The sequence below is a fragment of the Taudactylus pleione genome, unplaced genomic scaffold (assembly GCF_031769625.1).
Source record: "Taudactylus pleione unplaced genomic scaffold, aTauple2 ptg000032l, whole genome shotgun sequence".
NCBI lineage: Eukaryota > Metazoa > Chordata > Amphibia > Anura > Myobatrachidae > Taudactylus > Taudactylus pleione.
The window spans coordinates 9,219,212-9,236,187 of NW_028284434.1; the positions used below are offsets into that span (position 1 = coordinate 9,219,212).

The 16,976-nt window shown below is 42.8% G+C and overlaps 1 protein-coding gene across 1 annotated transcript in view; it reads left to right on the top strand.

Annotated features, from left to right (window-relative positions):
• Positions 1 to 13,041: 13,041 nt before the first annotated feature.
• The window catches only part of CYTH3 (cytohesin 3), a 148,549-nt gene continuing 144,614 nt past the window's right edge, over positions 13,042 to 16,976 (top strand). Inside the window, exon 1 of the mRNA XM_088451955.1 lies at positions 13,042 to 13,172. Within this exon, the coding sequence (XP_088308081.1) occupies positions 13,154 to 13,172 (19 nt within the window). The 5' untranslated portion in view covers positions 13,042 to 13,153. The remainder of the gene's footprint in view (positions 13,173 to 16,976) is intronic.

The following is a 16,976-nucleotide window of genomic DNA, read 5'->3' on the forward strand; positions in this document are numbered from 1 at the left end:
TGGCATTGTAAGTAAGAAGGTACAGGTACCACATGTGACTTTAGAAAGGTTGTATGATATACTAGCATTTGCTTCGCTTGCATGTATGTCTGTTATTGCTCAGCGGAACTAATTTTACAAGGACAATAATAGCATCTAATATTGTGTTGTATATTTTATATTGTAGACATTGATCACAAAATGTCTTTTTAAACAATATTTGCAGTTTTTCCTTCAGGGATTAACACAAAAAGATGCTTGGGGCCACTAACTTGTGAGCAAGCCACATAAAGGCTACTTAACCAACAGTAACACTAAAATATTGCAAGTAACATGAGCAGCAACTTTATTATATGTAGTATTTGTCTTGGTGTGCCGTCTACTGGATTGACATGCATACTGCAACTGCATGAGTCAAGATAAGCTGCCTGATTAGTGCTTAATATATAGTTGAATTTTCATGCAAAATAGATTTTGGGATATATGCATACATATATAACTGTTTGCATTCAGTGTGTGCAATATATTTATATATTGTATATATACTGTATATTTATATACATATAGTAATTTTGGACTTGGGGAACCTGTGCAAATTCCATAGATCATAAACAGTCCCTAAAAGTATATTTGTTCCCCAAAAATTTAAATTTGTATACATCTAGTCATTTTTGGCTTGAGGAGCCTGCACACTGCACATGCCGAGTGTCAAGCATCTGGTTTTTCTTTCATTGCTCCTCTCCCTGATGTCACATTGAGATAATAAATACCTCAGTTTCCATCAAGGTGACTAAGCTATACATTATTAAAAATGCAATCCAAATTCAACCCGTAGTTTTTGCGTGATGCCAAAACAAACAGACAGACAAACAAAAATTCAGATTTTTTTTTTACTCCATAGTTCATACACAATTCCAAAGAGTACATTTCTCAAAAAAAATTCTATGTACAGACACAATTACTACAACTTTATTATAAGTATAGATGTACATCTACTGTATCTCTGCATGAGGCCAAATCTTCATCGGGTATCCAATTTGCCGTGAGTTTTGAAGGTGGATACTTAATTACTGAAGCAATTCAGGTTTGCTCCAATGCAGGGACAGCTGCTCCGAAAAGCAGCATTCCCCACAAGCAGTAATCACCTCTACTTCAGAATCAGGGGTCTATTTATCAAGCAGTGAGAAGTGTGGAGAAGTGGAGCAGTGGAGAAGTTGCCCATAGCAACTTATCAGCTCCTACCTACTATTTTATAGACTGTACTTGATAAATGCTACTTCAAAGCTGATTTGTTACTATGGGAAACTACTCCACTGGTTCACTTCTCCACACTTTTCACTGCTTGATAAATAGACCCCTCAGTGATACTTACCGGTGTTGGGTCTGCCCTGTGTGACCTGAGTTCATCATTGCGCACGGCCGCAGATCACTCACTGCATTGGAGGAGGAAGGATCTCCTCGGATCCTATTCGCAACACCCTCCCTCCTTCCCATAGAAAGTAGTGGGGCTCTGGGAACCAACGCTGCCTGAAGATGGCGTTGAGTCTCGCATTCAAATTCCACTTTTCACATTTTGCTAAATATTAGGCAGTTCTATCGGGCTCCTAATATCTGAATGGGACCGTTTCTTAAGTAAAAACATTTGGAAACTAGCATTTCCGCATGTGTAACGGGCCCATTAGTGATGATGAATAGGCTCCTTAATCATACAAGTAACCAATTCAGTGTCTTTGAGCACAGTTATGTAATTTATCAGAATGTTATCATTTTGCTCAGATTTTATATGTGGTTAAACTGTCACATTCTTAACTTTGGTAGATTATCATTTATTCAGGAGGTATAACAGTAATCTGAACACAAGTTGTCATTCCACTCAACCGTACATTCTAGCTTGTAGAAGCTGCAGTTTTTATGATACCATGAACATAGAAACTTATTAATATTAAGAATGAGTAATAAATAATTAATATTAATACTTAATTAACTATTTTATAACATTATGCTATGTCCTCAAATGTTTTAGCCCATAGCAACGACTCAGATATAGACAAGAAGTATTTCTGAGCTCAATAAAATGTATAGCAGCTCATGCGAATGTTAGTATTAAAATTAATAAATATGACCACATAAAATAAATAAGTGGCACATGTAAAGAAAAAAGTCATTATTTGTTTTAATGCTTATAGCTCTTTATCAATATAAATGTGGAGACCAAATTGTGGTCCGCAGCCTGGGAACTAATCTATCCCTAACTTACCCTACCTTCTTCCTCCTACTCTGGATCATGTGGAGGAGACCGGGCAAAGTCTGATATTTTGAAGACGTGTGCACCAGTGAGGTTGATATTAATATTTCCTTGGCGCAGTTCCTGCCGTCCGTCTTCCTAGTGCGTCTAGGCAGAAAAACCACCGGATAACAACACAACACCCAGGCCTCTTGGATAACTGCAATGTGTGGACACGACTCAGATGTTTGCATTGATTTTTTAAAATGCACTTTGACAATTGTCTTGGTTGCTATGGTACTGTTAAAATATAAGTTACTAGGAGTGATATCCCTGAAGCCTCCCCACCCCTGCACACGCCACTGCTTTCAGAGTGGCCAGTGTATGATAAACCAAGAGGCTGATCAGGTTGCAGCCTATTGCACATAGACTTGGGGAAAATCATTGGAGAACAGCCTTGGTGACTGAGCACAACTTAGTAAGAGCCAAACTAATAACAGGGTGGGGCCCTTGGGTGATTAGCCAAGGGCCCCCACATATAGCTACATCACAAGCATGGGGGCACTGTGACATATGTGAACTGGGGTTTCTGTGTTAACTGGGGGCACTTAAAGTGTGTTAACATATATGTGGTGCTGGGAGTATTTACACCTTATACTATGTAATAACATTACCAGCATATCTTATTAACAATTTGGTAGGGGACCCCACAAGTTAGTTGCCCTGGGGCTCCCACACGTGTTAAACTGACCCTGGCTCCCAGCGCCTTTCAATGTCCTGGATGTCAACTAATGATGCTGAAATGCTGCCAGTATGTAGAGGAGCTGGAAGGAGCGGTCACTGAGTGCAGAATGACACAGCTTTAATGCTGGTAAGCATTGTGACAAAAACACTGGAAAGGTTGTCAAGGGGAGATATATATGCCCCAGGTTTTTAGCTTTTGTCTGGTAGAAAGAAGCTGATTAGCAGTCTTGATTGCCAGGCTGCATATGAGAAGCTGAAAAAAGATGTGTCAGTCTCTGTAGTCAGTCTCTCACTGCCTGGGGAAGAGGCCAGTGGCCTGTTGAGAGACACTGTGATTAGTGAATGTACAGATGTGTCAGTCGCATTACACATAACGCGTCGGTAGCGCTGTGTATCTTTTCATGTGACTTTTTTCATTAAAATGCATCTTATTCGCAAAGCTACTGCGGACATATCTGCATGCAAAATGCTATGATACAGTGTCAGCGATTGTGGCACTGTAAAGTAGCATTTTGCATGCAGATACAGAAGCAGTCACACACAGAATATAGGCATGCCACATATCATTTTAATCAGCATAAGCTGCTTGCGCGTCTTTTATGCATCGCTTTGTGAATAAGATGCATTTTAAGGGAAAACGTTGCACAAAAGACGCTCAGAGCTACTGAGTCCCACCACGGCATGGTGCGACTAGAAGGGCTGTTTAACGCACAAGGAGGCTAGATGAATGTAAGTGATGTGCTAAAGATTTCTGTTTTGTAAGAAGGACGTTAGGTCCTTTCCCTCTGAGACAGGGAATCATGTTGTTTAGTTAGAGCAGAACTGGCCAGGATTTACTTTTATGTTGTGTTTATTTTTGTGCTGCTAATAAAATTAGCTGCAGATACTTGTACCATGACCCTGTCCTGGTGTACTCCTACTTAGCTGCTGCATAACAAGTGCAACCATTTACCCCAGGAGACGACACCCATACCCTGATCTTGCCACAGTATATAGCAATATTTGAGTGCCTCTGCTCAGGGTCTGGCTGGCAAAATTTAGCCGGGGGTGCAAGCACACAACACCTGCCTATGAGCAGCGGATCTTAAAAAGATGTAAAACCTAGATGGATGTCTTTTTCTGTGCCACATGTTTATGACTATCTCCACTTTGTATTGCTTTTCTTTTTTTCTCTTGTTTTTAGTATTCTACTCTCTCTGTTTGCTCTCTTCATTTTTATGCCTTGGTTCTTCTACTCTTTTCTGCTCCTCTGCACCCCTCTGTTTCTTCTTTATTTACTGCATCATACTTCTGCTACTGTCATTCAGGAATGCATGGAAGTTACTTACAAATAGTCTTATTGGGCTCCAGTAGATCCAGGGTTGTCTTAACAGCAGTGTGGGCCCTGGGCAAATCAATGCACTGGGGCCCCCTATCCACCCATTCACGGGAAAAAAATGTAAATGGTCAATAAAATTAAACCCTCCTGCATGCCCATCAGACCTCCCACACATGCAGAGAGACTCGTCTGATTGGTCTGAAGCCGGCGGATGAAGTGAAACTGGGACTGAGGTGAGTACTTGCGGCTGTAGGGGGGCAGGTTGGTGGGCCCCTACAAGCTTCGGGCCCTTGGGTAACTGCCCAACAAGCCCAATGGAAGAGGTGGCCCTGAATAGATCAGCCTCTGGCTGTTTCATGCAATACCAATACGTAGACACGACCGTAACTAGGCTGTTTGGTGCTCAGTGCCAGAAAGAGCATTGCCCCCCCCTCTCTATTTCTAATAGGGACATAATGCACTCAAAAAAAGAGGCATGGCCTCATGGGGAAGGGCCAGAGAAGAGATAGGGTGAGGCCAGGAGATGCTGGGGATAAAATAAGAGGAAGCTACAAGTGGGAATGATAATAAATAGAAAAATTACAGGCCCAAACAGCGCCCCCTGTCCTGCGGTACCCTATGCCAAGGTACAGGTTGCACCACCCTAGTTACGGCCCTGCCTAGACATTGTTACAAGTCGCAGTCACAACTTGTCTCCTGCAAGCAGATTACCCAGTCAAGACGGGTTAGTCCAGTTTCTTCTGTTGCTAGGCAATCGGCACACCTCAGGAAGTGATGTATCATCCTCAGTGCAGCTGATTAGTCCATCTCCTATTTGTACACACTGGACTTTTGCCGCCCCACTGACTATAGCGTTCCTGTGGGTTCTCTTGGCTCAGCATCACGAGCAGTATCCTGTCGACTCTGCTGGAAGGATCTCCGTCTCCTCGGTTTTGTCTCCCAGCTGCCTCCGGCTATTGTGGCCTCTCCTACGGCGCCCTAGCCGCACCATCTACTCCCGTGCTCTGCTCTGGCTTCCTTATTCCACCTGCTGCTTCCTAGCTGCACTGACAGTGACGGCCCTCCAAGCCGAATCAGACCATCTCGGCAGGTCAGTGGATGCTAATTTGTACACAACTTGTACACAAACTTGAACTCACATTTATGTATTGTCCATCAGGACTTTGGATGCTAACTTGTACCAACCTGTACACAAACTTGTACTCAAACCTATGTATTTTTCATCAGGACTGTGGATGCCAATTTGTACACATACCTGTACACAAACTTGCACTCAAACCTATGTATTGTCCGTCAGGACTTTGAACGCTAATTTGTACACAAACTTCTACACTAACTTGTACTCAAACCTATCTAATGTCTGTCAGGACTTTGGATGCTAATTTGTACACAAACTTGTACACTAACTTGTACTCAAACTTACATACTGTCTGTCAGGACTTTGGACGCTAATTTGTACACTAACTTGTACATAAACTCGTACTCAAATCTGTGTACTATTTATCACGACATTGTATCTAGTTCTGTGCTCAAGCCACAACAACGGCTCTGTCAAACTCTGCAGTATGGACTCTGAGCCACAACATCGGCTCTCAAAGCCAAATCAATTGTCAAACTCTTCAGCACGGATTCTAAGCCACAACATCGGCTCTCAAAGCCAAATTAATTGTCTAACTCTTCAGCATCGGCTCCAAGCCGCACCATCATCTCTCAAAGCCAACTCAAATATTTTCCTCTCAGCACGGGCTCCAAGCCACAACAACGGCTCTCAAAGCCTAATCAATTATTTAACTCTTCAGTATGGGCCTCAAGCCGCCTTTTCTATTCTTATAACCATACCACATTTACTCTCAACAGAATATTGAACCCTTCTTGTCGCATCGATAGTGTACCACTTCCTGTTCTGGATCTATACTCATAACTACTATACATGATTAAGTCTCCATTCCAACTGTTGCTCTCACCATTGAATCCCTTTTCTCCTCCATGTGAATTGCTACTACCTTGAGCTATAAGTCCAGCCGGCCGCCTAAGTACCAGTGAACATATCCCAGCTCTAAGGGAACAACGGGCGGTTGCTATTGGCAGAAGATCTCGCTAGCCTGGTTCTAGACTTTTCACATGGAGTAGGCATTGGATATCATACCAGACATAAATATTAAGCAAAAGAAGAAAAAATAAAATATATTCCTAACTATAAAATATACTGTAAATGAATGCAAAGCCCCTTGGTTTCCATGACTTGTATGAAAGCATTCAAAGGGGCCCATTTACTGTCACCCATGATCGCAGTGCAGGATGCGATCTTAGTGCTGGCATGTATCAAAAAGCCCCCAAATGGACAGGGACTCAGAAAGGAGTAGAGAGACTGTCTCTTCACTTCTGTGCCAGGCTCCTGCACATTTGTGGTTTACAGACCACGCATGCGTGGCCGCCTATGCTTTGGAGGGTTCCTCCGGAACAATCTCACGGTTAGTTTTACGATGTGCAGCCCATCGGCTACAGCAGCACAATGCAATTATTAGATGTCGTTAGCTGTGAGGTCAAGCTCTGGAATGCAGCTTGGTAAATCTGGCAGCACTGAATCTCCCATAGAAACCTGTGGGGGTTGCGGATGCTTTCATAAATGGAGGGACAGCAGAAGATATTGGAGATATCTGCTGTGGTGCCTCCATAATACATTCAGGGGATACTAATTGAATGCTGTTTCTGGCCCAGGGCACCAAAAAGTCTAGTTACAGCTCTGTCCTATATAACCTCATTCCCTGTGAGCCATTACTCCACTTCAGAAATGCTTCAGGGGTCCATAGGCACGTGCACATAGGGTCTTGGGTGTGCCCAGGCACACCCTAATATCAGACACCTTCATGTTGGTCAGTAAAATTATAGTTGCCATTAGTATTGTCAAAGAGTGCTGGAGCCTGGTGTTCACTTGCCAGGTCCAGTGGAGCTGGTCTCCTGGTGCTGCGACGGTTCTGCCACATGCAGATTCCTGTTGGCACCCGCCGCAGTAAAGTGTTCAAGGCCGACAGACCTCTTCTGGCTGCTGACTTCTCCCTCGGCTGCTGCGGCTCTGCTCCCGGCAGCTGACAGGCGTCTGTGGCTCCCATAGAGACGTGCGCGCTACTCTGTCTTTTGCCGGATGCACACTAAACGATATGTTGTCCGATCTGGCCGGATTGGTGGACATATTGGCCACATCGTCTAGCCACTATGTTGCTGACTATGTGCGCTCCCACACGTCTTCAGCAACATCGCCCGTCGAACCTGCATGCAGGTTTGATGGGCGACATCAATAGGCTGATTAGGCTGCAGCCTAGGTCTCTGGGACTTGGAAGGTACCACCAGGGACAGATTGGTTTCTGATAACTGGTGGCAGACACTTCTGCAGGTACATTCGATAGTAGTAGTGGATATGTATATATGGATGCTCTCTGTATAGTATGGCAGTTAATCAGATGCTCTCTGATTTGTATAGTGATCTATATGATGTACTCTGAATTTAAAGGCAGTCATGCTAATTCACTTTGTTGTATGGCAATCAGTATGATGTTCTCTGTATTTTATGGCGGTTTGTATGATGCTCTCTGTATTGTATGGTGGCCTGTAGGATGCTATCTGAATTGTATTATAGTCACTTGGTGCTCTCAGTATTGAATGATTGTCACCGGAATACACTCAGTGTATTCTATAGAGTTGTCACTAGGATGTCTCTTAAGTGGCCGCCACTAGAATGCTCTCTGTATTGTATGGCATTCACTGGAATGGAGAACGGCCTAATAGAGACTAAACTGCATGGCACTTGATGGTCAAGTCCTCTCTGGTGGCATAACATGGCATGGATACCCCTCTCTAGACATTAATGGTTAAGGGGGGAGATGCTATGAGTGAATTAGCATATGTTAACATGAACCCTTAATTAGGCCCTGAGAGTGTCTGTCAATAAATATGTTGACTCTTTATTTTCTGGATTATTCTGTTAAAAGGGAAAATTGATTGAAGAGTAGTGGCCAAAATATCATTATTGCTAAGATAAATGATAAAGCAAAAATAATTTTTCATTATTTTAAATTTTGATAAGCAGATGAGAAAATAACAATGAATGAAATTACACCTCCATGATCATCGCCCTTGAGGTGCATCTGATGGTATGCAGTCGGGAAGCCGGCAGACCTAATCCCGACAGCCGGCTTCCCAACTGCTTAATCCCGGCGAGAGTTAAATGACAGGCATCTAAATCTAGATGCCTGTCATTTTACAGATGCCGGCATCCCGATCGAAGGGACGCCGGGCGCTGCGCAAGGGGGGGGCGAGGGTTAGGTTTAGGGTTCCCGGGGGGGATTTAGGGTTAGGCACCCCCCGGAAGGTTAGGTTTAGGCTAGGGGTATGGAGGATTAGGTTTAGGCACCCCCCCGGGGGACTTAGGTTTAGGCAGCGGGGAAGGGGGGATTAGGTTTAGGCACTTAGAGGGGGGGTTAGGCACTGGGGGGAAGGTTAGGGTTAGGCACCCCTAAGGGAGGGCTAGGGTTAGGGGGTAGGATTAGGTTTGTATATACTTACTACCTTAGATCGAGATTTCCTCCCCTGCCGGGATGCCGCTGTCGGGATTCCAACCACCGGGCATGGGTCCGGCGGTAAATCATATCGATTCCCATCTGATAATTACATGTTAAGATTAATTGGTGCATGATACAAACATGTAGAATTTCTGATAGAAGAAACTAGGACCAGCGAGAATACACTTTATGGCCAATAAAATGAATGGTGTAAGTATTGATTCACTTGAAGACCCACTTCCAAACTGAAGACCCGCTTCCAAACTGAGAACATCCTGGATGTGACCAGGATATTAAGGGCATATTTATCAGAAAATGTTTGCGGGATACCCGCAAATACTAAGGATTCCCTAAATGTATGTCCTTCATTGTCTATCCCAAAAACAGCCCCCACATGTTTATATGAGGCTGCTAAAATTTAAAATTTACCAAGCTTTAGATGGCATTAGCATGTGTAGCCTACGGGCTACATTCCGCAAAAGAGTCCAAGTGAGAGATCCGTAGTATCCCTAGCCATTAATAGCCACACGCACATGTACAATCTGATGACCGCGCATGTGCAGTAGTGCGGTCGGGTCACGAACCTAGAAGTAAAGTGATCGCATTGGAGCGCCTGTCCCTGCATGTGTATTTTGGCTCATTCGGGTGATCAATCATTTTTTATTGCCACGATAAATGGTGATTAGAAATTATAATTATCCTTAAAAAAGCTGCAGAATCTTGTAGGGACAATAGAAGCTCTCCCTGGTGTACTTTAGGGTCTTCTAACTAGGTTTAGAACCAGTGTTGGACAGCTTGGGATGGGAGTGTGACTAGCTTACGCAGTGCAAGACTAGCTCCTAACTACTGTAAAAGGAAGTGATACACATACATTACCCAAAGCCATTGATACAGTGCCTGATTCTGAGCTGCAAGCAAAGCGGCCACTGCTGCGATATTTTGTGCTGCACATGTGTACGAAGATGCCGAGTCACAAGGAAGTCAGCCGAATATACACTGGCGGCTAAGAGGGAGTAACTGGGCGACAACAGAGCCTTTGGTACAAGTATCCACAGCTAGTTTTATTAGCAGTACAAAAATAAACAAAACAGAAAAGAAAATCCTTGCCTGTCTTGCTCTAACTAAACAAAATGATTCCCTCTCTTAGAGTGGAAGGCCCTAACGTCCCTCTCACACACAAAATAAGTCTTTAGCACAGTACTTACATTCAGCAAACACAGTGTTTCTCAACAGGGCACACCTGCCAGGGGCTCTCAAACTGGCTGCGTCCACCTGGAGGGGGCAGCCAGAAAGTCGGAAAATATGCAACAGGTCTTTGACCTGTTCCCCTGGCAGTGAGAGACTGACTAAAGAGATTAACACACCCTTTATCAACCTCTCACAGGTGGTCTGGCCATCAAGGCTGCTAATCAACTTCTGTCTATCAAACAGAAGCTAATAACATGGAGCATATATAGTGTGTCTCCCTTTAACAACCTTTCCAGTGTTTTTGTCACTTTGCAAAATAGAACATTCGAGGAACATCTGTGAAAGGTCAATTTACCAAAATAGTGGTCACTTGTGATCTACATGTTCATTTCCTAATCATGGAATCCATCAAAGGCAAATCAACCTAGAAAACACTAGCACTTTATGGGGTCTATGTACTAAGCAGGGATAAGTGACAGAGTGAAAAGTGATAAGTCTGTGATAAGTGCCAGCCAATCAGCTTCCAACTGTCATCTCACAGGCTGTGTTTTAAAAATTACAGTTGGGAGCTGATTGGCTGGCACTTATCACAGACTTATCACTTTTCACTCTGTCACATAGCACAGCTTAGCATCCGGAAACCTCTCTTTCAAATTTACAACAGCTGCTCAATAGTTATTCTGCGGCCTCATATTATAAATTAAATACATCTAAAACGGAAGTATTGGTAATAAATTGTTATTTACACAAAAGATTGGATGAATCACGAGGTTTCCTGGATGGGCAGAATGGCGGCCGTTAAGATGACTCTTCTCCCCAAACTTATGTATTTATTCAGATCAATACCTAGGACACTTCCTCTCTCATGGCTAAATAGATTTAATGCAGTGCTGAATAAGTATATCTGGAATAATAAGAGAGCCAGGATTGCTAAGACATATCTGATGATGTCTAGATCATCAGGGGGTTTGACTTATCCCAATTTAGCACTTTATCAAACAGCATGTCTGATTGATCAACTTTGTGACTGGTCAAATGTTCTTAATCCTAAACCTTGGGTTAAATTGGAAAGTGATATGTTGGGAAAATTCCCCCTCTGTGATTTACTTTGGGTTCCACCCAGCTCTAGAAAGTCCTTAAAAAATATGTTTAGAGCTACATTAGCTTCTTTAAAAGCGTGGGATAGTCTATCTACCCTCCTACAGTTTAACCTGCCATCTTTACATCTCTCTATTCAGAGCCTCTCACAATTAATTTATCCTCTTGGCACCACAAAGGTATTCGTACCCTTCAATATCTTTTTATAAATAACACTCTCCTTTCTTTCACCCAATTACAAGCTAGGTTCTCTATACCTTCTAGAGATTTTTACAAATTTCTGCAAATCAGACATTGGGTTCAATCTTTCCCTCATTTAGTAGGGTTGACTGGTATGATCCCTTCTCATGTTTGTTCACGTATATTCTCAATTTCTCGCAAAGGGGGTATATCTTTCTGGTATTCTTTAATTCCAACAGCGGAAGAACCAGCTAAGATACCAGCTATTATTAAATGGGAAAATCATTTAAATATATGTTTAGACCCACATGTATGGTCCCAATTATTTTTTTCTCTATTCAAAATGTCTAGATGTATCTCTCATATCGAAATGTATATGAAATTATTCTATCATATTTATCTGACCCCAGACAGATTACACAAAATTTGGCCCTCCCAATCTAGTTTATGTTGGTGTTCTTGTGGTCAAATTGGTGAGATTCTCCATATTTTCTGGAGTTGCCCTGCTATACGTCCACTCTGGCTGGAAGTAGAAGTCTTGATCCTGGAGGCTACTGGTTTGCGACTGTCTCTGTCCCCAGCCAGTGCCCTTTTACATATATTTCAGCAAGATGCTCCAGTTAACCACAGGTATTTTATCGGACATGTACTTATTGCCACTAGGGCAGCCATTGCTCAATTCTGGAAGCAAGATAACCCCCCCCCCTTTCCTTGATAAAGACTAAATTAAATCATAGTTTTTTTATGGAAACGCTGAATTGTCCATATTCTTCCTCTACTAATTCACCAATGATAAAATGGTTCAGTTGGCATGAGTTCAATATGGTGGGTCCATGCCTCCCAGTAAACACAAATTGATACTCCCAGGTTCTGATATGTTCTGTATTTTGATTTGATTGTTACAGTTGTGCAATGGTCTCTGTTATTAGTATATATTATCTACTACCTCTGATCAATATTCTATATTTGGTATAATATAATGTAATGTTCTATCAGTAATTTTTTTTTCTCTCTTTTTGTCTATTGTGTTATTTTATTGCCTGTACCCCCCATTCCTTTATCTTTTCTTTTTTCTGTACCCCTTCTTTCTTTTTTTATTTGAAAAAATATTCAATAAAAATTAATGTTTAAAAAAAAAAGAAAAAGCATTTCATGGATATTGTGAAAAAAACACCTACGAGCGTGGCGGTAAAGTGGGCGTGTACAGCTACATCTGAGAGGCGTGTCATAATTGCCTTACATCCAAATGTAAAAGAGCCCAAAGCATTAGTAAGATTTACTTGTTGATGAAAACACTGATACTTTTCTGAAAATGCATGTAGCCATAGGCATCATTGTGCCTTATAAACAATGCAGGGAAAGGATACTAATGATCCCATTTGAATTTATATATATCTGTTGTTTTTTTTAATATATAACGGCTTCATATTGGGGTGGGTTGCAATCAGGGAGATTGCTGCTATTTCAGGGAGCCTCCCTTTCAATCATGGAGAGTTGGCAAGTTTGCAATAAACATTTTAATGCTTTTATATAACATCTGCCACCACCTCCCAGGAGGACTCTAAAATAATCCCTCGCGTCTCAAAACAAAATTTCGAATGTGAAGAGGTGGACTGAAGGAGGCACGCTGGATCCTTCTGCTTATATACACACCCGGGAGGCCACGTGACGCCCTGGGCAGGGAGTGGGCGGAGAGAAGGCCGTCACGCGGCAGGGGGCGGGAGCTGAGGGCAGCAGCTTGCGCTGTTGCAGTGTCTGTCAGTGAGTCGGTGCCTGTGTGTGTACGCGTTGGAGCTGCAGCTGTATCAGGCTCCGTTCGTTGTCGCCTGCCAGCCTGTGAAGCCTATTCCTGGTAACCAAGCAGGGATGGAGGAGGACGGGGCCGGTGAGTAGCTGCTGCTCCTGAGATGCGGATACACGTATTTTTGCTATAGTCGAGGACCAGCACTCCTCTGGCAGCGAAGGGGTTAAGTGTCATCTAGGAGCTCTGCTGCAGCCTGACACCTCTCCGGTATAGCGATCGCCGACCGGTGCATTCTCTGTATACAGACCAGCAGCAGCCATATCATGCACTGTGTAGTGGGATTTGGCCATTGGTTTGTGCTCAGCACAGAATACCAGCATACATATTTATTTTTTACCCTTTTCAGCTAACGCGATGTTGACTCCCAATTAGGCAAAAGGTCTAATGTGCTGTCATTGCTCTAGGTTGCCTGTAGCTTTAGTAGTGAATGAATATGCTCTGTAGAGCCAGACACCAGCTTTTCACCTGCAGTGAATGGGTTAATTTTGCTTTAAATGCCATCTATTGCATCTCTGGCCAGGTCTGATAGAGTTCATATATTCTGTTGTGTCAGGTAATCATTGCTCAGCAATTAAATAATGCTGCCTCGCTAGTCCCAGTGCAGAAATGTATGCCTAATGTTAGATGGATGGTACAGGGTGCAGATCTCTCACATTAGTGTATAGATGATTCCCTTGTGCGAGCAGCTAAGGGGTTAAATATACTGTACAGGACCAGCTTTCATGATTTTTCTTTTTTAATCTGTTCACCTTTGTAAAGTTGTATTGATGATTTGCATGGTGTAATAAGATCTGGCATATTATGCACTGGTGTGTGTCCTTTGGTGCCCTGTGTTGATGGTACTAGGGAGGTGGTAGCAGACTATTAATGTTCAACCTCCTGATGCACACCCTGGAGTTTACTATCAATGAATCTCGGCATGAGCTGAAGCAAGGCACACATAGGATCTTCTCAGCGGTGATGCAGAATGAGGCCACCACTCTGTAGGGATTAGCTGAATGTTCATATGGCATGTCGCTTCCCAGGAAAACCCAGTGTGGGCATCATCTGTGGAATAAAAACCCGCACGTCCCTGGAAAACCAAGTGTTGGCATCTACCATGGACGTGTAACTGGACTCGGTGCTAGAATTAAGAATAAATGCAGTACTAAGACTTCCACTAATCCTGTGCTATATAGGGTGATATAAATCCTGTAGGTATATATTTTCTTTAGGTTACTAGACTGGTTTACTCTAGCATTGATCCAGTTATGTTATTCTAGAGTGTGGGTGGCAGAAGCCCCCAAACTCTGTCTGGGGTCTTTCTGTGAAAATAACATTGCTTTCTTATCCTGAGATGTGTGTGTATGTATGTGTGTGTATATATGTGTATGTATATATATATATATATATATATATATATATATATTTTATTTATTTATTTTTTAAATGGATACTGCAACTAAAAGAAAAAAATGTGTTGTTTTTGTTATTTTTTCCTCCACCCTTGGCAGTGTTTAATAAATGCCTGAGTTACTTTTCACGGGCGTGAAGGTTGTCAGTGGGCGAGGTGTACTATAGAGGACAGTAGGCTGTGTACACTGTGGAATGATGTTCTAGGTCCATTGCATAGCTGTCAGTAAATCTTGCAGGCCACAAGGATCATTGTGGTGTTTTGTTTCCAGGGGCCTGGCTCCTTGTGTTTTCAGAGATTTTATATGCACATACTAGCATCACACATTTTTTTGTCTTGCACTGAACCTTGCAGAATATTGCACAATGTTTCATTAGTTCTATGACAAGAGCCTTTTGTCTTTATACTTTTTTCAGAAGAAAACAGCTGCAGTGTCAGTTTTTCTTTACCATTCTGATGTTCTCATTGCTTATACACTGGATGGATGGCAGGGGAAATAAAATGTCTTTTCTAATCTGCAGTCTTAATCTATCAACTACTGATTACATCTTCTGTCCAGCTTTTCAATTGTTAGTTTTGGAATCCTGCACCTTTTTGAAGGGAGAGAGCTGTACACAATAACATTATTCTGAATTACTTTTACTGTCTAATGTATATTTACAGCCTCTTGTTATGTACTGTCAAAGCAGAAAGAGTTTACAGGGATAAGTAATTACTGTAGCCCTTAATTTTTTTTTTTTGGGGGTGGGGGAGATTTTCTTTGACCCAGGAAAATGAGTACTATATTAGTGTTAATTTTTTGTGGATTTGAAAGGTGCTTGTTTCTCAATTGTTAAGGTAAGATTGGGGGCAGATGGGAGTTTTTCCAGGTAGAAAAGCGCCACTGTACCTAGCACTCAAATCACTCCATACAAACGTGTTGAATGGGGAATGCAGCTACTGCGTGACTTTGGAGAGATTGCTTATAGAGAATGGTACATGTTCCTCATTTAGTTCAATGCTTCAGAGTGATATGAGTGCTAGTGCTTTTCTTTCTGGAGTTTTTTAATATTCAAAGCTACTGAATAACTCATTTCCTTATGGGTACAGTCACCTTTGACCTCCTAGATGGTTTCTCTCAATTTGGGGGGAAACTTAAAGGTACAGTCTGTTTCCCATCATCTGCTATTGTGGCATCAAAGAATTTTTTTTTTGTGGCCAGGGAGACACCATAGCAAACCTTTTGGCAACTGCTTTTGGTTCTAGCCAGAGCTTCCTGGAGGTGAGATGATTTTGTTTGTAGCCAGAGCTTCCTGGAGGTGAGATGATTTTGGTTCTAGCCAGGGCTTCCTGGAGGTGAGATGATTTTGTATCTAGCCAGAGCTTCCAGGAGGTGAGATGATTTTGGTTCTAGCCAGAGCTTCCAGGAGGTGAGATGATTTTGGTTCTAGCCAGGGCTTCCTGGAGGTGAGATGATTTTGGTTCTAGCCAGGGCTTCCTGGAGGTGAGATGATTTTGGTTCTAGCCAGAGCTTCCTGGAGGTGAGATGATTTTGGTTCTAGCCAGAGCTTCCTGGAGGTGAGATGATTTTGGTTCTAGCCAGAGCTTCCTGGAGGTGAGATGATTTTGGTTCTAGCCAGGGCTTCCTGGAGGTGAGATGATTTTGGTTCTAGCCAGAGCTTCCAGGAGGTGAGATGATTTTGTATCTAGCCAGAGCTTCCTGGAGGTGAGATGATTTTGTATCTAGCCAGAGCTTCCTGGAGGTGAGATGATTTTGTTTGTAGCCAGAGCTTCCTGGAGGTGAGATGATTTTGTATCTAGCCAGAGCTTCCTGGAGGTGAGATGATTTTGTTTGTAGCCAGAGCTTCCTGGAGGTGAGATGATTTTGTTTCTAGCCAGAGGTTCCTGGAGGTGAGATGCTTTTGGTTCTAGCCAGGGCTTCCTGGAGGTGAGATGATTTTGAGATTCATCTCCAAAAGTCTGAAGATTTTGCTCTTTTTTTTGGCCAAGAAATTGTTTACCAATCATTTACCTGCCAATATTCATTAAATTATAACTAAAAAGCATTGGATTTTGGAGGACTATATAAATGTGCTAAGATTTTGTATACTACACATGAAATATATCCTCGTTTGTCTTGAACTGTTGCATAATGGATAAGAGTTTGGCATGCCATCTAAAAGTTGGACAAAATATAAAGCATGTATAACTGAACGCTATAGGTCACTATGGGTTGGGTACGGGATCACTATGGGCGGTCGGAATGCCGGCGGTTAGAATACCGACAGCGGCATCCCGACAGTCACAATCCCGACACAAGTAGGTAAGTGGCCTAACGCTAACCCCTCCCCCTAACCCACCTTTCCAGCAGCCTAACCCTAACTCTCCCCTCCCGCCACCTAACCGTAACGTAGCCTAACCCTCTCCCCGAAAACTTACTGTTGGGATGCCGGCGGTCGGGATTCTGGTGCCAGGATTCTGGTGCCGGTATTATGACCGGCGACATCCCGACT